Consider the following 25,577-nt stretch of genomic DNA (forward strand, 5'->3'; position numbering starts at 1 on the left):
GTTTTGTCTCAGTGGTCTCTCTTGTTTAGGTATGTTTTTAAGAACCTCTGCATATAGGGTGTGTGCTGTGTTGGTGTGGGTGATGATTGAGGTATGGTGTTTGTGCAGCCAACCTTCAGTTCCAGGTATACTGGCTTGTTTGGGGGAAAGCATTGTAGGAAATTGTCCACCCATACTGTATTTGTCAGAATCGGTGAAGGTGATGAGCTAAGGGGGGGTGAAGGTGGAAAGATCTGACATGAGCACTAGTAGCTTAGATTTGTACAGAGGCTATAAAGAAACTTCACTATCTCAGGGTTGAGAGAGTGCTAATAAGGGAAAATTTGAAGCTAGAATACCTTACAGTTGGTTAAATCAGCGCAGTGGCGTTGCGAGATGTGCAAACAAGCACAGCCCCACGCAAACACAGGGCTTAAATACCAGAAAAGATGGAAGAATCTAGAAGGTCAGATTACTACCCAATCCTGTTAGTCCCTGCAGTTTCAACCAGTCACTCGTGCTACAGAAATTCAGGCAGCCCTTTTACTCTCACTAACAGAAAGACAGGCTCCTGCCAGCACAAGATGGCTGCCAGGAAACTCAGTAAGCAAAATGACCAGGCCTGGATGCAGCAAACCTTTATCCAGACTGTGCCACTTGATTAGAACACAGAAAACTCCCAGAAAATGCACAGAAAAGCACAGATAGAGCACTCACAAACATAAAATACAACTCTCAGTATGAAAAAAGCAGTTTACAGTTAAGTAATTCAGTAAAAATGTAGTTACAGTAATGAAACACTACTTAGCAATGCAAATACAATTAAAATAGTATAAAATGGTACAATAATGCAGTGCAACAGTAAAAAAAAACTTTATAACAGTGCAAAATGTAGTAGATTAGCTGTAAAACACAACTGTATGTGTTAGAAAGTGCAATCCAATGAAATAAATGTAAAATAAAAACACTTATTCTGCTCTTGGAGCTTCAGGGAATTTCTTCTACGTCACAGTGATGAATCGCCACAAGACAGCCTGGTAAAAACAAGCACATCCCCCTGCAAACATACGGTTTAAGTACTAGAAAAGATGGAAGAATCTAGAAGCTCAGATCATTAAGACTGAAAACTAGTCTTTTGTTGTTATGACCGTTTGTACTGTATTATTCAGATGTTCTGGTCAGGCCATTTTTTTTCTTGTGATTACAGGAGTAGCATTTTCCTGCTTATTGAATAAATGTTGCTGTTTGCATTTTTCTCTCACTTCTTTCAGATTGCCTTCTTTGTTGGCACCTTATTATCACCTGTGTTATATTCAAGTTAATAACTAACAGCAGTCAGTTAGTTAGGTGCGACATCTGTTTAATTATTTGTTTACAAACTATATGTGCTGGTAAATTGACCTGGTTCAGTCAAGACCAGAGATCAGTGAGGAAGTAGTGCACTTAGATTTTTTTAAAAGGACAGTTTTTGCTTAATGAAAAAGTACAGTCATAGATACAGTATAGTTACCAAAATGATTTTAAGCATTTGAGTTGTTAAATTTATGTATTAGTGCTTACATTTTCCAGAGAAGTATTTACAGAAATATCAAAGAAGCATAAGAATAGAGCAATAGTAGAACATTCAATTTCTTCTGGGAAGCAGCTTGAATACACTGTGCAACAGAAGTAAACTGCAAGTGAAATACCTTACAGTTTTTGTTTGAACAGAAGTATAGAACACCTATGTGTATTCTTTAGTATGTCACTCTGTTAGTATCTACACAGATGAATTGTAATGTTAAACAGAATAAAATAGTTTTGCTTATTTCCAGCAGTGAATATAGCAAATTCAGTACAAAACAAAATGTATGTGCGTGGCCTGCCTTTTATCACTACCTACTTGAGTGGGATAAGGTAGCCCATACAACTAGCAATACAGGGCCCATCGATATGATTATCCCTGTCAGTGTTAGAGTTAACCTGTTGTTAAAGTGATGAGTCAGATTGCTGTGACGGTTTCCACAATTTGCTTCATTCTAGTTGGAACTTTTCCAGTCCTGATGAAATTTCAGGGTTTCTTGGTTTGCTCTGGATCGTGTCATTTTGGATAATGCAAATGCAGTAAATGAGGACACAAAATCAACCCTCCCCTGGTGATATGCACATCTTATTCATAGTATGTATTGGTGTGTAGCAGTTGAATGACATTTTTGAGAAGTTTAACTTATGAACCTTACAAGATAAAGGAAATACATTTTAAAAAGGTTGTAATGTGGTGACTCTGCTTCAACTTGTAAGAATGGAAAAAAGAAGGCTGATGAGGTGAAACCATCAAAGATTCTTGTAGTTTCTCCTTTGCTTCTAAAGTTCCTTGTCTGGATGTTTCTCCTTTTAAGAGGAGGGCTGGGCAGGAAGGCAGTTCTCTTCAGTGTTCACTCCAAGATGTTTCCCATCTAGATGTGAGCATAGGTAATACACCCAACCCAGAAAGAGTGTAAACAGTTTGTTGTTTGCGAAAGAGCTGTTAGGATATTATAGGTAAATACTAGGATATCAGTCTGCAGACTAGTACAGTCTTAGCCAGCAATCTATTCAGAATGTTTACATTGGGTCTGTGAGGTAAAGACCTTAAGCATTATGCCAACCCCTCCCTTTATCTGTATATTCCTCTAAGTCTGTCCATGGTCTCTCTTTGCAAGTAGACTGGGACAAGATGATGAGGGCACTGGATAAGGCACAGTTTGAGTTGGGTGTCCTCTGTTCCCCATCTGTATCCAGGAGATTAAGAGAAGATGCTCCTCCCTCTTTGTCTGTCACGTCCTCCCTGGGTATGTTTCTGACATCAGATATTTTAGAGACAGTGTTTCTGCTGTTAACATATGCTTCAGGTCTAAATATGACTTTATCTTCAGCACAGTCGTATCCTTTTGCAGCGGTGACTTTGGTGCAGTTTTGATGTGCTGAACGTCACTAGGAAGTAGGAACCTGATTCTGTGCAACAGTTGTTAGCATCTGCTACATTGGCATTGAGTTCTTTACACTGGAGCTGTCTAATCTCAATGCTGAGACCCTGTGGTGTTATAGTCTGTGCTGATCGTTTTGGCTCAGGCATTGGCTTTTCCATCGGTCCCTATGATATTGAGACTGAAGACAGTGCAGAAGCAACCACTGAGGTTGATAGGTTTCCTATGGGGCCAGCACCAACATTAGCTCCATCCCAGGATGACCTTCAGGTTGATGCCTTGGCTCTGTCATCCTCACCACAGGAGGAGAGAAAGCCATCACAGGGATATGATGTTGATATCCAGATTGGGTTCCTGTTTGTCTCACTTAGACAAGGACTCACTGAGTGTTCCCAGGAAGAAGATATGCAAAAAAAAAAAAATTCTTGACTCCTGTATGCTTCCCCCCACCATCACCCCAGATACCAGTTTGAACAAAGGTGAGTATTACCCTCATACACTTCCCTGATAACCTAAGGTTTGGTGAATTCCTAGAATTAACACATCAGAGGTGAACATGACCCGTTGACAACATGCTCTCTGTCTCTCTCATATAGTCTCTCACTCTCTCTCACTGTGTTCTCATGCAGAGTGATTAACAAGAACGTGACATGGCTTTTAGCCCAAGGCGACCATGCAGAATCCTTCAGCTTACCAAGGACTGAGAACATTGGAGTAAAGCTCCCATGGCAGACTCCATTGTAGTCTTAGTTGCTGTAAAGAGCTGTTGGATGAGAGTGCAGCAGTTCCGTCCTCCTGACTCCATAAACTATGATAAGAACCTGAGCAGGCTAAACCCACATTAGTTTGACTTTGCCAAAGGGAGATTTTTGCCAACATAATTTAGCTGACATCATCATTAAAGTCCCACCGGCTATAGATAGCAGTCATTCTGTTCACACAGCGTATTTGGATCTGGCAAAAGCAAAACATTTGACATTATACCCCATACTGTAATCATTAGTAAGGTACGTGCCTTAAAAGTAGGTTGACGCATTGAGCAGTCGCGAACCAAATAGCTGGAAGATATAACCCACCATAGTTAAGGTGGCAGCTGCTTCCACAGAAAGTGTAATGTAAAACAAAGAAACAATTAAAATCTTATAAACAATAGAAACCAAAGGCAGCTGTTGCAAGACAAAGGTGACACTAGGTTGACAAATCCTTTATAAGCAGAAAACACCAAGTCCAGTATAATACAAAAGCAACGTTCTTCCAAGATAAAACAGTACAAACAGCAAAAAACAGCAGTATTAAGCGCTTTCGTCTGGTAAATGACTTCTTCAGAAGTGTAATGTAACTAATAGTGTGCCCCAGGACTCAGTATTGGGACCTATGTCTTGCATTCTGTGCCATCAGAGATCCCATCCCCCTTTCATGTCCTGTGTCTTTACAAGTCGTATACCTCCACAAGTACCAGGACTATAGAGTTGCATCTTCACCACCACATAAGAAAACACACTGTGGAGGTAATTTATTACCCTGTGCTTACCCCACCTCTGAAACAGACTTCCCTTGCAAATTCAACAGTGCCCCCCCCCTCCCCCCAAGTATCTTTCAAATTAAACCTGGATGACTGAATGGGTAGCCATATGTTTACACCTGGACTGACGAGCTGTGCGGTTCTTGGGGGGGGGGGTGTAGCATTAGTGTGTGTGTCAGTAAGGCACAAATGGATTTATGACTTAACTACCTTGTATTTTTTGTGACCCTATTTGAGGTTTAGGATGTTAGACCACATTGGGAACCAAGTAAATACATTAGGTACATTTTCATTATGTACTTTGAACTACCAGATGCATGTGACTCCATTTCAACAGGACATAGCAGCTCAGACCATTGGAGTGCTAAAACTGATGCCTTATTGGGATCCAAGACAAAAAAAAAAATAGCATCCTTAATGTTCTAGAGGAGGAGTGAGGTTTAAGGGAAGGCAGGAATTGAGCAATTAATATAATGTTGGACTGATGATAGTTATAAAAAAGAAGCATCATCTTCCCCTCTTCCTAGCACTTTAGCAGGCTTTCTTTTACCTGCAGCCTGAAAACAGATGAATCATTATACAGGGCATTGGTGAAGGATACCTTTATGTTAACTGCAAGATTACAGCACTGGAGCCATGATGATGCTGTATGACAAAGCCTGACCCAGCCACACAAGCCACTCTACTGAACAAGTTTACTTAAGAGTTACAGCATGGTCAGGGAAGGTATGTTGGTCACTGGGATGCTATTTTTTAACACCTTTATTAAATTATCACGTAAGACATAGGCAACTATACATTAATATAAAATAAAACAAACCATAATAACGTGTTTCCAGTTACGTATATTATGTAATGCATGTTCTTGGAGTTAAGTTCTCAAATCCACAGATCGTTTTGTACCTTAACCAGAAGAGTGTGCAGAACGTATAGCTTAGTAAAGGCCAGCAGCAACCTTTTGAACAGCATTCTGACAGAAACTAGCGTAGATGGTTGGGTGGGGCCAGAACATTTGCTGTCCCAGGAGCAGAAGTGGTCCACAGAATCATTCTGGAGATCCACTGCAGAATCTCCACGTATTTGCCTGACAGTTCCATTCTGAACGTCTTTTAGTATCCAGGGGATGTTCTACGTGTTTCACTGTTGCATTCATCACATTTTGGTTATCCCTGCCAGGGTAGTCCTCAGTCAGCCCAAATACCAGAGGCTTAGTATTTCTGTGTCAGTTGCCGCTACTCCAGGACTGACGTCAGGTCGTCAGTAGTATAAAATAAGCCAGCCGACCCCATTACATCAGTCTTTCTTGCCAAGGAGCCCAAAGCAGAAGCAGTTTGCACGAGTGCCGGTCGGCCGCTACCTGAGTTTTTGTTTTCCGAATTGAAGTTGAAGTCTTCTAAAGTACTGCTAAGTACTCGTTGGGGATTCTTTTTTCTTGCTCTAACTGATTTCAGAAAAAGTTAACAATTGTCTCGCCTGTGGAAAGCAAATACCACACCGAGGCTTTCATTCTTACTGCGTCACTTGCTTAGACCCAAACCACAACGTCCCTTGCTGTCGCTTTGTGCTTTGTTCAATGCCAGAACTATACATCATCGGGCCCTTATTGTAGCTAGATATTTTTGCTCTCAGTCCTCAAATTCTGATATGGCTTCGGCAAGCCATCCGACAGCAGATCTTCTGAAAAAAACGTAAGGATAAAGACAGAGACAAGACCGCACAGGTCCAAACCTACCAGCGACGCTTTCGTTAAGCTAGTCGTCTGTTCTCCAGTCCTCAGTGAGGCGATGTTGCAGCCCCTGATGCCCGCTTCTGTGGATTCACAGGCTGCTACCGAGACCCTTTCTGAGTCCAGTATGCCGTGAGACTCTTCATCGAGTAAGGATTCTGCGGATGTCTCTACCTTGCATGGCTCCAGTGTCGCTGAGCAGGCACCGGCTTCTGAGGAAGTACTTTGCACTACCTATTCTCATCACAGACAGACGACTTCCTTCACATCTACTGTTATTTGAAAACTACTGACTTTCTAAGGCACAGAGTACGAACCACACCCAAGAAACCGACGACCCAATCTCAAGCACCTGCTTCCTTCCCTCAGTCTTAAATGTTTAAAATGGCGGAAGACCTTATAATGCTGATCAGGGGAAGCCAAGCTAACCCTTCCAAAAGAAAAAGAGATTTGTTCCCAGTAGTTTTATCTGAACAGGAGTCCAATGACTCTGAGGCATCTGAATATGAAGACATGCAACCCCTCTCTGCTTATGAGGATTCTGATGCAGAGGAATTCATTCCTTCAGCTTCTCCACCCGAGGACTTTTCCTTTGGGGAAACCCTACATACTTTAAGGGAGCATTTCCAATGGGAATGTCAGGACTACCCTCAGTCTAAAAAGAGACTCAGAGAATTCTTAGATCTTCCACAGCACAGACCTCTGGCCATTCCTCCTGTCCTGGATGTTGTGGATTATGTTTTCATGGAATCTAGATTGACTCCTGACACCCTCCCTCCTGCTCCCTGGAAACCTGACAGGTACTATAGAGTCCGTGACTCTCACAAATTTCTATTCAAAAATCCTACTGCTGGCCCTGAGGTTATTTCTCAAGGGCCTAAAGGAATTAAAGCAACTTCTGCTAAGAATCCCACCCCCTCAGATAGGGATTCCCAATCATTAGAAAGATGGGGTAAAAAAGTATACGCCGCTGCTACTCTTGCTATTAGAGCAGTAAATTGTCAGTTCCATATGCTAAAATTTCAGCAACATACCATGGAACTCCTCAAACAAAAAATATCAATTGTTCCTGCTTGTGCAGAAAATACAGTTACAAGAGTTAATGCATTCTGTAAGTCAGGTAACTAAGCACACCTTACAATGTGGTTTGACGCCCCAGAAGCATCTTGCAGGGCAGCAGTCATTGGTTCTGCCCTTAGAAGGCATGCTTGGCTTAAGGAACAGCCCTTGCCAGACCATGTTAAATCCAAATTATTGGATGCACCCTTGCACAAAGACAATGTATTTGGCACCAAGGCAAAGGAGGTCTTAAAAAAGATGGAAGAAAAAGCTAAATCTATGCAGAAAGTTAAGGACTTCCACCAGATCCAGCCACCCAGTTTCAGTAGGCATTGCTCCTCCAAGTACTGGTCCTTTCCTGCCCCCTCCAGGTCAGCTCAGCCCAGACCCCGGGGAAGCAGGCCTCCCAGACAGCAGCCCCAGGGAATGCAGAGATCTAAGCAATGGAGTTCCTCCTCTTCAAAACCAGGGATTGCTAAGCCACCCCCTCATGTTAAGAACTCACAACTCCCCAGTTCCACCAACTCCCTCTGCCTACCTGCACTTGCTCCTAGAAGGAAAACTCTTTCCACACAAGCACCTGGGCCACCATTATCAGTGACCACTGGATCCTCAACATAGTGTCCCAGAGATACAAATTTTATTTCCACACTCTACCATCCCCAAAAGGGTTCCCAGATCTTTCCCCAAACCAGTGGGCAGAGGCCAAAAAGCAAGTCCTTTCCCTGCTCTCTGTGAGGGGCAATAGAGCACGTTCCTGCAGAGCAGCTAGGCCAATGTTTCTACTCCAGACTCTTCCTGGTTCCCAGAAAAGAGGGCACCTGGCACCCCATCCTCAATCTATCCATTCTAAACATCTGTCTGGTGATGCCAAAATTCAAAATGCTCACCCTCCTGCAACTACTACCTATGCTCTCCAAGGATGTGTGGTTAGCCACCCTAGACCTAAAAGAGGCCTACCTACACATCCCAGTCTGGGAATCATGCAGGAAATGTCTATGTTTCAGGGCAGGATCACTGCACTTTCATTTCTCTGCGCTTCCCTTTGGCTTATCCACTGCTCCCAGAGTTTTCACAAAATGTCTGGCTGCCGCCTTTGCTTTTTGCAGGCAAATAAATATTCAAATTTACCCATACTTAGATGACTGCCTAATTCAGGCAGACAGTCAGGAAAAGTTGCTCAAGCACCTGACCTTTGTAAAGGATCTACTGACCTCCCTAGGGTATACTATCAATGAAAAGAAATCCAAACTAGTACCCACCCAAAAAATTATATTCCTGGGAGCAAGCCTGGGCACAGCATCCCAGATGGCATTCCTTACACCAGAAAAGCAAACCTACCTGACAACCTGTTTCTCAGAACTAACCACCAGACCCCAGTTATTCGCAAGGAAAATCCTGCAAGCTGTGGGGTTCATGGCTTCTTGCATTCTACTCATTCCATATGCCAGACTGCATATGTGGAAACTACAATGGTACCTAAAAAGCCTTTGGTGTCAACACTCTCAAGACCTGGAAAGCCTTATACCGCTAATACCTTGTCTAAGGAAAGATTTTCTTTTGTGGGCAGCAGCATGCTACCACAACAAGCGACTACCCTTCTCTCAACCCCACACTGCCCAGACCCTCACCACAGATGCATCAGACTATGCCTGGATGCACACCTGGATGACCAGGTGCATACAGGGTCAATGGAACCCACATCAAATACATCTGCACATCACCCAAAAAGAGATGATAGCTGTCCAGCACGCACTGACAGTTTTCAGACCCCTGCTCTCCATGGGGGCTCTACTGATCAAAACAGACAACACCACTGTGATGTGGTACATCAACAAGCAGGGAGGGACTCACTCATACCCCCTGTGCAGGCTCGCAATGACCCTTTGGCACACAGCCTCAGCCAAACAACTACACCTGTTAGCACAATTCCTGCCAGGCTCTCTAAACTCTCTGGCAGACAACTTAAGCAGAAATCGTCTGGACCCACACGAGTGGCAGCTAGACCAAAGAATCTTCACCCTTGTAACTCAGAAATGGGGCACCCCGAAGGTCGACCTCTTTGCTTCCCACTCCAACCATCAGCTCAGGAAGTTCTGCACCAGGGGAACCTCACTGCAAGGCCTGAAAAGTGGATGCTCTATCCTTCCAGTGGGTCAACCTCTCGGCCTATGCATTTCTCCCACTACCACTCATTACAAGAGTACTGCTCAAAATAAGGGAGGAAAAGCCAAGGACAATCCTGATTGCACCAGACTGGCCATGCCAGCACTGGTACCCACTGCTGCGCAGCCTGTCACCTCTGCCACCATGACATCTCCCTCAGATTCCAACACTCCTGACCCAGAGGGAAGGAGAATTCATGCATCCCCAATTGCAGACCCTCAATCTGGCAGCCTGGCTTATTCCATGACCACTGCACAAGCTGCCAATCTCAGCAAACAGGTTCTAGATGTTATACGTGAGGCCACATGCCCTAGCACTAGAAAGTCTTATGCTGACAAATGGAAAAGGTTTTGCACCTGGATCCTAGCCCTCCCTACCGCTTATCTTGGATTACCTTGCTGACTTACTATACAGGGAATTCATGCCTCAGCTATCTCTACTCATTTCAGCACAGAGCCACCCCTTTTTCTCACACCCTCTAATCAAACAGTTCCTAAGAGAGACTAACAATTTGAGGCCGCCCAGAAAAGCACCTACCCCAGCTTGGGACCTAAACTTTGTGTTGGAAAGGCTCACCCTGCCACCTTTGAACCAGCAGCTAAAGCAGAGTTGGTTTCTGTCATGGAAGACTGCCTTGCTTCTGGCCATCACTTCAGCAAGAAGAGGATCCGAGCTACAAGCACTAATGGCTGTAGAGCCCTTCATCATTTTCCATGCTGACAGGGTCTCCCTCCGGACTAACCAATCCTTAATGCCACAAGTGGTGTCCACTGTGACTCTCAACCAATCCATTCATTTGCCCACCTATTTCCCTCATCCACAAAACAAGGGGGAAAGGATACTGCACTCTCTAGATGTGCACAGACAGCTCAGATTCTATCTAGACAGGACTAAATCATTTAGAAAGACAGATCAGTTGTTAGTCAGCTTTGCTGCAGGAGCAGAGGGCAAAGCCATATCCAAACAAGCCATTTCCAAATGGATAGCACACTGCATCCATTTCTGCTACAAGCAACATGGGAAACCTCCCCCTAAGGGGGTCAGGACACATTCTGCTGGAGGAACCTCCACCTCTGCAGCTTTCCTCAGAGGGGTCCTCACCAGGGACATCGTGGAGGCTGCAATATGGACATCAGTTCATGCTTTCACCAAGCATTACCACCTGCCTATCTTCTCCAAATCCAGGGCAGGCTTTGTCACTGCAGTCTTGCAGGGCATCCTAGTCAGCCCCCAGTCTTCTTGACTGCCTCCACCCTTTTCTTCAGCTTTGGGAATCAACCCAAATGTGATGACTGCAGCAGTGAAACACAAAGACCATAGTACAGTTGTGTACACTTACTGTAAATGTAGATGTTCGAGTGTATTCACTGTTGCAGTCCTGGTTTCCTCCCTCTATCCCCCTTGTCTCTCTCTCTCTCTCTCTCTCCTTACAAGGAATTTTGGTATTTACTTTCTACTGGTGGTGTTCTTCCACCATAACCTAGCTCCCTCTTGGGGGCTATTGACAGTTAGGTCAACAAAAACTGATGTAATGGCGTTGGCTGCCTTATTTTATACTACTGACGACCTGACGTCAGTCCTGGAGCAACGGCAACCGACGCAGAAATACTAAGCCTCTGGTATTCGGGCCAAGTGAGGGCTACCCTGGCAGGGATAACCCAAATGTGATGACTGCAACAGTGAATACACTCGAACATCTACATTTATGGCAAGTGCACATAACTGTACTCCACACTATTCATTTCATATCATCCCTAAGAACTGTTTTTCTTTCTCTTCCTGTCATCCTACCCCATCAGCAACTGGCAACTAGCTGAGAACTGATAAACCTTTTGTTCAAAAGAGTCATCCAAGAGATCTCACCCAACCAGAGAGAGGGAGACCAGAAGTATATTCAAGATTCTTTTTGGCTGTCAAGAAAATGCAGAACATCAGGTTCATCTTTTGATATCAGTGGTCTCAAAACTATTTTCTTTTGCTAAAAAGAGAATTCCAGAGGGTCAAAGTGTGGTTGGTCCTTCCTTGCATAATGAAGGGAGATTCAATGTTCTCTGTAGACCTGGAAGACACTTATCTACATGTCAGGATAGCCAGAGTGCCCTAGAAGTTTCTGTATTTCAGGATGGTAGTCAGTTACCATCAATTCAGTGCCTTTCTTGTTTGGTCTTATCACAGCCTCCATGCTTTTTACCATGTGCATAGCAACTGTAGCAATGCTCATCAGACTATGAGAATCTAAGTGTTCCTTTAACTTGTTGAGGGAGATGAGTCATTGACCTGAGTGAGGGGCTAATTGCTGCATCTGTTATGGTCCTTGGGAATATCCGTGAACCTTAAAGTCCCCATTGAAGCCATTACAAGCTTAGATTTTTATTGGATGCCAGCTGGACATATTGACCTTTATAGCCATTTTACCCCTCAGTAGAATGTCATTATTTCAATCCAAAGTTCTGTATTCTACTTTAGCCATGGATGCTGTATGTATTGAATTTTGGGACTTATGGTATCATCACCTTTTCTGGTCCCATTTGTGAGGGTACCATGTGAAAATTCTAAAGTGAACACAGCTGACGAATTGGCTAATCCTGGCAATGTTTTACATAGCTTTCCTTTTTCTCCTCTGTCACCAAAGTACCAGTTGCCAAGGATGTGGTTGCCCTTGATTGGGTGGGCTCGTTGTTTGGGGCAGACAGTCCAAGATGTAGCTCTGCATTAGTATTGCAAGCTGTACAGGACATCCTTTCTGTGGGTGCACTTGCCGTCTACTTAGACAATATGGCAATTATTAGTGTGTCAACAATCAGGGGCGAACCCACTATTATGCCCTGTCAATAGGCTTTTTCTATAGGAATGGGTCATATTGACTTGGTGCTGTCTCCTAACAGTGCATATTCCAACAGTGCATATTCCAAGTAAGGTCAAGTCGCTTCAGGATGAGCTCAACTGATGTCTTCTGATGCCTCAAAAATGGTTCTGTGTCCATCTGGAATAAATGCCAATTGTTTTTTTTTTTTTTTTTTTTTTTTTTTTTTTTTTGTGGGGATCAAGCTGTACTGTGACCTGTTTGCATCACCAACCAATGCTGAGTGCACAGTTATTTCATCTTTAATCTTCCTCAAAAACAGACTAGACTTCCTGGGATTCTGTAATTCACAGGTAACCTCCAGGACTGACTTCTGCTTTTTCTCATATTTTCCTATTTGATGACATTCCTGAAGAAGACCAATTGCACAAGGCTAGGATAATTCAAATAGCTGCGTTCAGGCCTTGATGAGATTTGTTCCCTCTGCTTGTGGCATTACCTTCTTGGAAAACCTCTTCTCCTTGCACCTCACAAAGTTCGTACCTCCAATCCATCTGAGAAGCCTCACTGAGACCTTCAGTCCCTCAAGTTAAATGCATGTTTTTCTAGTTCTGGAAATGGCCAGGAAACCCTTCTTACCCTGCCAGGGTGGTCCAGATCCTCACCACTGGCCAGAAGCTCTCCACAAGAAAGGTTTATAAAATAAAGGTTTCTTTGTGGGCCAGTAGCTAAGGACTCTCTCCTTTTTTTGATCCATTCCCAGCTGTTCTGCAAGTTTTGTCTCATTTGATCAAAGTAGAAGCTGTTCCAAAGTCAAGTACATTTAGCTGCAGTTTCAAAGTGTCATGAGTGGCTTAATTCTCTCCCTGTATTGATTTGCTAAAAAGGCGCATTTCTGCTGAGGCTTCTTCGTAAAGAACCTGTACCTCCCTGGGACATTGGCTCTGTGTTGGAGGAATTAAAACTGACTCCCTTCGAACCACCTGCCAAAGCTGATATAAATTCTTGTTTTAGGAAATCCTTTTCTAGCGAGAGGAGAGTTTGGGAACTTCAGGGTCCTACTTTTGAAACCCTCATACATCACTTTTCATAAAGACTGCATGTACCTGCATACTAATTCATCCTCTATATCCAGAATTGATGCAGAAATTAATCTACCAGTCCTAATTCCCCAGTATTCGAGCAAAGGGACGTAAAGGATGTCTTCCTTTTTGTTTCCATAGCACCAGGTAAATCAGATGAGAAAGTGTCCAAGATCATCTTGTTTAGGTAGGTTTTATCTTATGTTGCAGTTTGCTATACAAAATACAACAGTATATTACCTAACACACCAAAAACTCATTCTAAGTGAGCCGTAGCTACCTCCTCTGTCTTTTTAAAGAACTCAGTCACAGACGATCTCTCTGCAGCTGCAACATGGGCTTCACTGCACACTTTCATAAGACAGTATGAGCGAGATGTCTTCTCAAGTTCTAGGTTAAGTTCTGTGGTTGGTATCCCTTGTGGTACTCTGTCATGGTGCTACCCAAGAGGAAAAGCTATGGACTATGTTGTAATGCTGAGGTGAATGGATTGGATCATGCAGGACAGGAAGGTTGTGTACTTACCTTAACGTTAGATTTTCATAATCACATCCATTCACTTCAACATACCCTCATACCTTCTCCATTCATAGTGCAAGTTATCACTTGTGGAGAAATGTGAAGCAGTGATCCTCAGGACATACACACACATAGATATAAACAGATAGATAGATATAGACAGAGAGAAAGAATGTGTGTCTCTGTTATAACAGTGGAAGCTCACTCTGGAGAGAAGAGGTTTAGAGTCCTGTGAGAGTGATGGGAGGAGTTTAGAGTCTTGGAGAGTCTCAAAAGTGCTGAGCAACTCCTGCCTGTGTCTGCCAGACCAGTCCTACTGTTGAAGCGAATGGACATGGATCATTGAAGATTTAATGTTATGGTACATCTATAATGTTTTTTTAATGCAGTACACATTTACATTTCCAAAGTGTATTGTAGACATGTAGAGGGATTTTGAACAGTGTACTGTTTTTTGTTAAGCTATGCATCTATGAAAGTAGGTTACATGTTTATGGCATAGTATCATGACTTGAAATATCAAGGGTGAGCTACACATGTTGATTCAGTTTAGAATAATTTGTTGGGCTGTGAGAAGTTTATTATATCATAAGAGTTTGTTTTCTGAACAATGAGTTGAAAGTGATTTGCCCATATTAATCCCTGCATTGTGGTTTATAGGAAATGCAGCAATCAGGCCTTTTATGTGTGTGTGTCTATATACATACATATATAGAGGGTCTATATTAGGTGATCGAGACTTTTGGTAATCGAATACCTAAAGATAGACACCTAAACAGTGAAAGCTGTAAATATCGAATGGCCACTTCCGCAAATTATTTTGTAGGGAAAGAATTTGCTTGGCCATTATTGGGAATCTGCCCATTTCTCCACAGTAGAGCTATCTCAGAGTTGGTATATTTAGTTCGGGGGGGGGGGCATTGCCCCCCACTCGAATAGGGTTTGAAATTTATTTTCCTACGGCCAAGCGAATGCTTTCACCCGTGAAAGAATTTGCAGAAGTGACCAGTAGATGTTTACAGCTTTCACTGTTTAGGTGTCGAGCTTTTTAGGTATTCGATTACCTAAAGCTTCGACTTTATAATATATATATATATATATATATATATATATATATATATATATATATGTGTGTATATATATATATAAAATAGTTTTTTATTGAAAAAAAAAATGTTTGTAAATGTTTTTTTAAGCTATGTCCCAAATAAATGTATTGTATTCCTTGTTGCCATCACCATTGGGGTAGTATGAGATGTGTCAGTAGATTAACTGATGTCCCTGTGCATGTACGAATGTGTGTTCATTAAAATGTATTTGGACATCTAAACATGACCACTACATTATCATTGACTGTAAAGTTCACTGATTACCTTTGGTAACTTCATAGTTGTGAGAATACAGATCTACAAAGGATTTTAACAAAAATAGAGAAAATGTATATAATTATATGTCTGTGTATGTAATCAGTACACGTTTAATGGCAATGTGCTTTGAAATGAATATATTCTCATGAGTCAGCACTCTGTCTCCAAGGATATGATAGGACGTCATCCATATATTCAGTGTTAGGGAACAAAATGCTTGACGATGTGCACACCACCTGCAGTGGTGCAAAGGGTAGCTAGGAAAGTTTAACTGTTTTATTATGTGCACATATTATTTATTAGTAAGGACATCTAATGGGGGTAAGGATTATTCCCTTTGTGCCTTGTATTTGCATCTTACGTTTATGTCTGTTTTGCTTATGACATAGGAATGGCTGGAGTTAAAGCATGTATTGCTGGTAAGGGTAGAGTTTCAGACCCCACTCTGCCTTGTTGTGTCGGAATATTAACATTTTTTCATGTGCAGGTTGGGGAGGCTCAGGCTGTGTTAGACATATTCTGCCACATACAACTGTTTCCATTTTTTTTTAGCCAGAATTATGCCTACATGCTCATTAGAACATAGTTCAGGTAGCTCTTCATCAAAACATCATCAGTGTTCAAGTCATGGTTGATTGTGGAAGAGAGACTTTTCACGTTTTTAAAAGTGAAGTGGTATGTATCAAATGCAAAGCAGTTGATTGTTACTTTTCTTTTGTTCTACTTAAAGAAGTTTTGTGCTTTTATAACTCTACTTAATATTTTAAAGGCGAAAAGGCATCGCTAATATTTATGATGATGTTAGGACTGTAAAGTTGCAGTAATTTTATTCTTAAAGGTGCTTTTGGGTATTCTGCCATTGAGTACTGTTGTCCTGGTATATTCTGCCGTTTTGTACTGTTATCCTGATGTATTCTGCCATTCTGTACTGTTGTCCTGATATATTCTGTCATCGAGCACTGTTGTCCTGATATATTTTGGGTTTTGCATTTTTTGCCAGCCAGATGTCAGTATTTTTTAATACCTGTTCATTTATATTCATGCATTTTTTTTGTCAAGATGATGATTTATGGGGTTTTTTTTGTATTATTTTGCTCATATGACTGGCAGTGTTATTCTGTTTTTATATGATCAAAAAATGAAACTGTGGCTTTTTAATTTGTTTGTTGACCTTTGCGACAAATATTTGTAAAATAAGTGGTACGAGAATGAGCCCAGCTGTAAACTACTTCCATTAGCAGATCATGAAAAGTGTCTATACAGCTGTGTCTGTTTTCTGTCAGCCCACCTTCATTTTATTCATCTGATAAAGAGGTGCATAAAATTTGCTAGGCACACTTGTATGCAGTGGTTCACAAAAGCTTTTCTATAGCTGATGAGCATCAACATCTTTTCACACTATTTGATCAATTTTCATTTTATGAAAAGGTAATTGAAATTGCAGTGTTTGTTGCACAGTGTCTGTTTTAGAAAGATGTGTGAAGTTTTACTTTTATATGGAAGCTGTTTCCATTACATTTATTTTATTTATTTATTTTACATTTGTTGACTGGGATTGTCCGACTGAGCCCTTTTTCTGCGGTGGCCCGAGGAGAAAAGTTCCAACATATTATACAATTTTCATTATAAGTTGGCATTAAACAGCAATGTTACAGGATTATTACAAGGCATTAAGTAGCAGTACAATGTTGTACAGTGTCAATAATTAGGAGTATAGCAAAACTATTTCAAGATGTATAAAAAGAAGTATATCATTAAGATGAATATAATTTTTGGGGTAAGTGGTTACAAAAACCCAGTTTTATCATAATGTAGTTGCATGAAAGCAAGACAATTACAATAGAATGTTTCTCTCGGGCGAAACAAATGTCATAACTATGGCCCACCATTGTCTAACTTAACTAATGATTTAAGACTTAGAAGGTTATAGTTCTCTGAAGTTTTCCCTGAACTAGTAGGACATTTACTAAATTGCAGTAGTTTTACTTTTACCATTATTATTGTCCCTACTGTATTGATGGGAGATATAACTAATCAGTATCCTGGCTCCTTTTGGCTTTACGTATACACACTTACACACCCTTTAGCCCCTCTAGAGTCCATTACTTTCTCCAGGATTAGGTCCATCATGAGTCTTAACCAGATGAGATTCTCATCTCCTTGGGTTAGTGTGTGTTAGGAAGACATGTATCCCTGTCCAGGCTAATAATGGTGAGAGGTCCTCTACCACTCACCCTCGGTACCCCATAACCAGTGTTTCCATGTAGTTGTACCCTGTCTATTAGGAGATGAGCAGCAAGTGATAAGATGCACCATGTTCGCTACTACAGTGTGTCTACTTCTTACTACTTATACCAAAAACCTGTCTCTAATGACCTCTTGGCATTTATCAGGGGGTATGCTGCAGAGAGTGTCAGAAATAGGAGACAAGACCTTTGGTCAATGGACCTCTTCCATTTAGGTGACCTTTAGTGTCAATGTCATTAGGTGGACCTTGAGACTTTTGCTGTGGACAGAAACCATTTACTTCAGAATCCATGTAGATAGAAGTTCTAGTCTTTAGAATTATTATACTGTAGTCTGAAGGGAACTTGACATTTTTAAAGGTAAAACTAAATGTTTTTAAATGCATTACTACAGCAATTATGTCTTTGTTTCTAGGAGTTAGCATTTTATATTTTTTCTCTGTATGAACATAACTTGTAGTTTTCCATTTGAGCCCAATTGTTTTTAGGCAGGAATTTTTGTTTGGTCTGATTGGTGACTGTGATTTAAAGTTATTAAATGTGTCTCTGTTTCAGGCTGTCTCTCAATGAGATAATCGCTTCCACCATGTCATTGTAATACTTTTTATCACCCACACACACCTGCCCACCCGTCTGTCCTCTGCAATCAGTCTGTCCATTTGCTTCTCTGTAGGGCTAGAACTGATCACTGATGTCATCATTAAAGCAGCCAGCAAGTTTTTTTTTTTTTTTGGTTAAGGCCCTAAACCCCTTCAGTAAGCTGGATTGAAGGCTTGCTATGCCTTCCGCTGTGGGCATGCAGTTTCTCCCTCTGTGAACTCTGTCAAGTAGATACAGCTTTGCTGAATCAAGCACATCCCTGGCCTCTAATGCTGCAATGTCATACACCCCTATCCAGTATGTATTTAGATTGCAGCAGCCTGGACACACCTCCTTTCTGTCCAAGATGTGTGAGCCAGCTTCAGCCACTCATTGCCATCCTGACCCATCCTGCTCTGCTTGGCTTCTCCAGCTTCTCCTCCACTAGTCAGTCTCTGGTTGTAGGTTCACAGGTGTTGACTAGGCTAACGCCACAAGGGCCTTTTTAAGCCTAGCCATGCATCCCAAATCTTTGACAAGTTATGATAGCCTTGATAAGTGTAAGCATGGCCCTGGGAGATGAACCATGTACAGGTTGCTTGTGTCCATTCAAGACATAGGTGCCAAACCAGGAATGAATTTCCAGTTATCCATCCAGTTGTCCAAGTTACACTTGAATTGGGTTAGGGAGGAACTCTGCTTCACATGGATGGGGAGCCTGTTCCATAGACGAAGTAGTCTCTGGGATACATACCTGTCTCAACAGCATGTCCTATTTATATCACAGAAAGGGTTTGCGTCTTTAGAACGAGTAATTCTGGTGCTATTTGTTTTGTGGATATGCAGGATGTCCATCAGAGTGGGCTCTGACAATGCCCTGTATGTCAGGCATAGATCTCCCCTCAAATGCCTGTAGAGGACAGAATACAGAGATAGGGCCTTGAGGTGGTCTGCATAGGACATTTTACTGACGCCCTGTATTTTTTTAGTGAGAAACCTGTGTGGACGTTCCAGTTGTTGGATATGCATGGGGCATTGTACTCAATGATAGGTCTGACGAATGCCGAATACAGTGGAACAATGACATCCTTGGACTTGGATGCCGTACCTTTGTTTATAAGTTGCGCACCATAGAATGATTTCTTCACAACTGTAGACATGTGATGGTCCAAGGTAGATTACTATCTATGTGTGTCCCCAAGCCCCTGACTACTTGGTCATCTCTAAGGGGTGTGTTGTCAATATGATAGTTACCAGGGATGGATGACTTCCCAAAGGATACTGTTATGCATTTCTTGGCATTTAGATTTAGTTCATGACTCTGACACCAGTTATTTGTCCGTGTCAGGCTCTCCTGGAGAGCATTTATGTCAGTGTGCGATTCAGTAACTGCTCCAAATTTGCAGTCCTCAGCAGATTTGGTCAGCCAGAGACCACTGACATTGGCCTTCACTTCTGAGAAGTAAATGCCAAAAAGGAGCAGTCCAAGGACTGATCCCTGAAGGACCCCACTTGTGACTGGCCTCTTTGTAGAGGTGGTCCTTCTCAAAGAAGTCCACCAGGTTGAGTAGACGTGATCTGCCCTTATCAAAACCAAACTGATTGGGTCCAGTGTCTGGAGGTTTTCTATTTCTCTGTTGTTCATCTCCATGATAATTATTTCCATGGCTTTACATATAAGATTAGTGAGACTTATGGGTCTGTAGTTTCCAGGGTTTATAGATGGCCCACCTCTGTGCCGAGTGATGACTGTTGCTAGTCTCTATTCATGAGGCACGAAGCCTGTTTGGAGGCTACAGATAAATAGGAATCCCAGAGGCCCTTTTAAGTCATGTTTCATGCTGTTTAGAAGGCATCCTGGGATATTGTCTTGGCCCATTGATGCAGTATTCTTGGTCTTAGAGAGCATTAAGGACCCGTTCTCCAGTGATAGTAGGGGGAGTTATATTTGATGGTATTTTCTGACAGAAGGTTGAGGGGGGAGAGAGGGGTAAAGTTGGAGCTGAATTTATCAGCAAATTTGGCTTTGGTAGGCTTTTTGTCCTCTTACTTTGTTTATTTGATGAGAGTGCTTTAATATTCTGGGTGCTGCACCTTTGATTTTTTGCCATGATTTTCTTCCTTCTGTTATACAGCCTATTGATTTTGTGATTTAACCAGCGTGGCTTGTTTTTTGAGTTAGTTCTGTACTTCATGGTGGATACAGCTGCTTCTTTGCAGTTATTAACATGCTTGTACAGGGGGCTGGGTTTGTGAACAGTTCTGTAGGCAGCATTGTTCTCAAGGTTTATGGGGGCCTGAAGTTTTACTGGGTTCTCACTTAATAGCAGGAGGTTAGCCTTAGAGTAGTTCCTGAATATAGCCTTAGAGTAGTTCCTGAATATTCCAGGTTTAGCTGCATGTCCTCCCTGTGGTCGCGTGGGTTTCCTCCGGGTGCTCCGGTTTCCTCCCACATCCCAAAAACATGCTGTAGGTGGATTGGACACTCTAAATTGGCCCTAGTCATGAGTGCGTGGGTGTGTGTGCCTTCTGTGGAAGTTTGGGCGGCGGGCTGGCAACTCGACACCGTAAAACTCCACTGCCAATCATAAGCGGACAAATGATCCGCTGTGGCGACCCCTAACCGGGAAAAGCCGAAAGAAGAAGAAGCTGGGGGTCCAGGTTTTATTTTTTACTTTCATAAGACCGTTTTGTGGTCTGACTTTACCAGGGAATACATTACAGTAGGGGGTGTGCAGCACTGTCCCATATTAGTGAGGACCAGATCCAGTATGGTTGCACCCCTGTTTGGTGTATTGATTATCTAGTCCAGGAAGTTTGTGTTTACAAAATCCAGGAATCCCTGTACATGTACGTTTGATGTCATATAGGATTCCCAGTTAATAATGGAGTAATTAAAGTCACGCATGAATATGATATTGGGTTGGATGGTTAGTGTTTCTAATAAGTTTAACTACATGGTATGGTTTCCTGGGTCATAGAGGGGGACCTATAGCTTGCAACGAAGTGATATTGGATTTTTGCCTGTGGTGATTTGAACATGGACCAGCTCAAGTGCACTGTCCTGTTTAACCAGCCTTGAAGCATATTTATTTTTGATGTAAATAAACAACTCCACCTTTAGTCCCTGCCTATGAAGTAGCTGGCCTAAATGCGTGGAAGGCATGATAATCTTGCACTGTTGGTGTGCTCTCCGCACTCGTCTCAGTGGCCGCACAGATGTCCGCATTCTCTACGGAAAAGAAAGCTGTTAGGAAGTGGAGTTTTTTGTTTAGACTTCTAGCATTGAGCAAGTAATACCCTTAGATTTTCTTAGTTTTGCTTTGCTATGTCGGAAGTACTTTCAGTTTGGCATTGCCTAAAAAAGGCAGTATGGGGAAGACACTGTTTTAGTTAATATTCAAAAGCCTAGAGGGGAGAGGTGCAGACCATCCCTGGCAAAGCACTGTGGTTTGTTGACCATCTTCTTCCATGCTGACAAATATTGCACCCCCTTAGAATGATACCAGAAACTAAGCCAATTATTAAAGCCAGTCATCTTTTGTTCGTATTGTGGCATCATCCTTGGGGAAGGTAAAGTGCTGCTCAATGCTAGGCTTTATTCTGAGAGCTGTATGATGTCTTTCTTCATATAGTCTAGGGAGGTATGTCTTTTGGTCATTTAGTCCCACATGGACTATGACTGAGTCATATTGGTACTTGTGGTCTAATGACCTGAGTGCGTGCGTAATGTGGTGGATCCTAGCCCCTGATATGCAACTGACCGTAACTTTCACCTTACTCAGCCTGGTGAGAGGTACATCAGGGTGAATAATGATGGAGTCTGCAATGACTAGAATGTTGGATTGTCTGGTGGCTTGCCTTATGGGCTTAGAGGTAGAGGCTGCATGAGACGTAGCTGTATGTGTTGATGTGGGTGTTGTTTTGAAAGAGCGCATGTGGGGCTGCTGAAGGGTATTTGTTATGTGTACTTCGTCTAGGAGGTCTTTGTGGTCTAGGAAGGTTACATTTCAGTGCCTCAGCATATCTGGGTCAATATGTCTGCATTGAATTGTGTGTGGTCGGTGTAGCTTGTGTACTACTGACAACCTTGTGATGTTAGGAGTACTTTTATGTGAGAACTTTGCCTCCAGTGACATTGATATGGTATGTTAGAGATTTATTTACACAGTTACTGGTTGTAATTAGGGATTCATCCGTCTACACTACAGAGCCAGAATCCCAGACCTCATATCTTTTTCTGTCGTATGTGTCTCTTTCAGCAAAAGTGCTAGTCATGGTGGTTGGTAATAATTATTGAGTAGTAAACTGGTAATGAGATTGATTACTCACTAACTTACTTCTCAATGCCTTTTAATACTGAATCTTACAAGTAGACTTATTCATTAAAAAGGCTATTGCAGACTTGCCACAAACTGTTTTGTAATGAGGATTTTGTTTTCATTATTTCAGTTACCCTGCTGTATGTGAGTTCCTACAACACAATAACTTGCTATCAGTAATCCGAGCTCATGAAGCCCAGGATGCCGGGTAAGTAATTTAACATGATTATAGTGATTCAGTATTTACTTATTTTTGTGCAGATCCCTGGTTTTAAGAGACTGTTTTTTTTTTTCTTTTTTTTGTTTTGTTTTATTAAATCTGATAACTGAAGTGCATAGAGAGTACATTATAAGATGGAGTTTGCATAAAATAAAATGAATCCATATGTGTAAAATTTAATATACATAATAAGCATGCATTATATGTGTACACACGCATACGTGTATATATATATATATATATATATATATATATATATATATGTATGTATCTATATATATATATATATATATATATATATATATATATATATATACATATATATATATATATATACACACACACACACATATGTATATATGCATGCACATGTCCAAAGTACACCTGGAAAGAATGATGACCCCATTTTCTTAGAAGTATTCAAAAATTACATTTTAAGAATAGATAGTGCATTGATGGCGAACAGACTGATAACTTGTTTAAATGGCAGTTAATGGACAGTTTCCCCTTTATTTTTCTTTTGAATGGTGTTATTCCATGGGAGAATGGTCAAGAAAGACCCATTGATTTTCATAAGTTTGCAAACCGTGTTTAGGCTAGCTGACCATCAAAGAACACGGAGTCTTCCAAATATGATTCATATACTTTTCCAACAGCCCAGATGTCCAAATTTCTCTTAAAAAAATCAAGACTCTTAGACTGTCTAACATTAATAGGAATATTGCTCCATTATTTTGTAACTTTGATCGCTGTGTATTGAGCTCTAACTGTGGTATTACCTTGATTTTAATTACAGACTTGAGTTTTAGTACATCTGTTAATTTGTATATTATAGATAACTTGGAAAATTGGGTCATGAAAAATATTATGCACCAAAATCAATTTGGCACGAATATATCTTTAAAATCCACACAAAAAGGAGAAAACTCAGTGAAAATGTGCACAAGTAATCCTAAAAATCACAGAGCCATGCCAGTTGTAGTCTCCCAGTAGTTTATAAAATCAAGTAAATATTCCTTTCAATAATAAAATCACAAAATATATAAAAAAGTATTTATTTGAACTCTTCCTATGACATACCTGCAAATTGGAGCAAAAGCCATTGCCTACCCCATCTCCATATTGATTAATAGAACCATAGAAGAAGGCACTATTCCATCACTCTGGAAAATCTCACACATCATTCCTCTTTTCAAAGGTGGAGACTCCATTGAGTTTTCCAACTTCCGCCCCATAGCATTACTATCTCCACTTGCAAAAATTATGGAGAAATGCATACACAAACAATTACTTACCCATCTACTTTGTCACAATCTTCTAGCTGACTGCCAACATGGTTTTAGGCCATTCCATAGTACTACCACAGCCTTACTATCCTTTACTGACTGTATCAATAATAACCGCAACAAAAATATTCTTTCCTCAGCATTTTTCGTAGACCCGTCCAAAGCCTTTGACATGGTCAACCATCAACTTCTAATCCACCGATTGAAGTCCCTCTCTCTTGACCACCTAGCTATAAACTGGTTCACATCCTATCTGGAAAACCGAAAACAAGCTGTTCTTTGGAATAACCAACTTTCTGACTTCCTCCCCACCTCTATAGGTGTCCCTCAAGGCTCTATCTTAGGCCCTCTACTGTTTTCCATTTTCATAAATGACCTTCGCCTAGCTACCCCAGATACAACTTGCATTCAATATGCAGACGACACTACCATCATTTGCTCTGGTTCCAACCAAACTGAACTTCATTTCCTCACACAAAAAGCCTTCACCACTATAGAGCAATGGTTCTCTAACCACTGTCTTCTCCTTAACCCAAATAAAACTAAACTTCTGCTTTTTGCACCCTCCCACTTATCTCCCTCCTTTAATTTCTCACTCTCATCTAATAATGGTACGCTAATCTCTCCTGATCTCAGCACCAAACTCTTAGGAATTACAATTGATAACCAACTAAAATTTGACTCTCACATAAACTCCACCATAAAATCCACTAACAAAAACTAGGATCTCTATAGAATCAAATCTTTTCTGACTCCTGAAGCCAGAACCACTATAGCTAGAACTCACTTAGTCTCTACCTTATCATATGCCTCGCCCATATACACTAATCTTTCTAAGCATAATCTTAACAAACTAGCTACAGCATTTAACCACATTGCCAGATTTGCCACAAACTCTCCATACAGGACTCATCACTGTCTCAATCTCAAAAAACTAGGCTGGCTGGAATTACCTCACCTGATACAATTCTACCAACTTACAATAGCCCATAAAGCCCTATACCACCCTGACAACACTCCAATGCTCTCCTCCCTCATTAAATCATACAATAATCTGGGGAAACTGCGCTCCTCTAACAGAATGCTGATTCATACTTCCTTTTCAAATAACGTAGCTGGTGACACTATATTTTCTAATTCTGTTGGCAAAATATGGAATCTACTACCACAAAACCTTACTACCATAACATCACACCCACTATTCAAAACTAACTTAAAACTATTTCTCACTAACCGCTGGCTATGCTCCTGCAGTAAGCCTGACTAAACAGCTTATTTGACTCTTTAAGCTAACCTTCTTTGCTTAATTTCCTAACTCTGTCTCTCCAGAGTATTTACTCACCATGTCTGAGTGCACTAGGCATTTTTTTCCTTTTCTTACATACTCACTAATATTTTTCAATTTTTCTGATCTCATAAATTACTACCCATCTGCTTTCTCTAACTTTACTTTTTTAGCCCTCTTCAATGACATTTGTTATTTTCTGCATGATTATAGTGTGTTTTTTATTATTATTATTTAGTGTGAGCTTTTAATATTATTATTATTATTACCACTTAGATGAATAGCTTTTAGTAGTATGTTAGCGGAGCTTTTCTCCTCGGGCCTCCACTGAAAATGGACATGTATCCAGCTGGACTAGCCCGGTCAACAAATGTAAAATAAATAAAATAAATAAATTATGTAATGGGCTATGGACATCTTTGTTTGGCTAATTTATGTAAAAAAGGACTAAGAGGTTTATGAATGGGGTTT

At 41.3% G+C, this 25,577-nt stretch overlaps 1 protein-coding gene across 6 annotated transcripts in view; it reads left to right on the forward strand.

The window, feature by feature from the left end:
* Window positions 1–25,577, forward strand: part of PPP3CA (protein phosphatase 3 catalytic subunit alpha) — a 2,125,362-nt gene that overhangs the window by 1,571,553 nt on the left and 528,232 nt on the right. For all 6 annotated transcript variants that reach the window (XM_044062110.1, XM_044062111.1, XM_044062112.1 and 3 more), the window contains exon 7: window positions 22,446–22,523. In XM_044062110.1, coding sequence (XP_043918045.1) covers window positions 22,446–22,523 — 78 coding nt within the window. The remainder of the gene's footprint in view (window positions 1–22,445; window positions 22,524–25,577) is intronic.

This window comes from Protopterus annectens, chromosome 2.part1, assembly GCF_019279795.1.
Source record: "Protopterus annectens isolate FY-2018-M chromosome 2.part1, PAN1.0, whole genome shotgun sequence".
In the NCBI taxonomy this organism is placed as follows: domain Eukaryota; kingdom Metazoa; phylum Chordata; order Ceratodontiformes; family Protopteridae; genus Protopterus; species Protopterus annectens.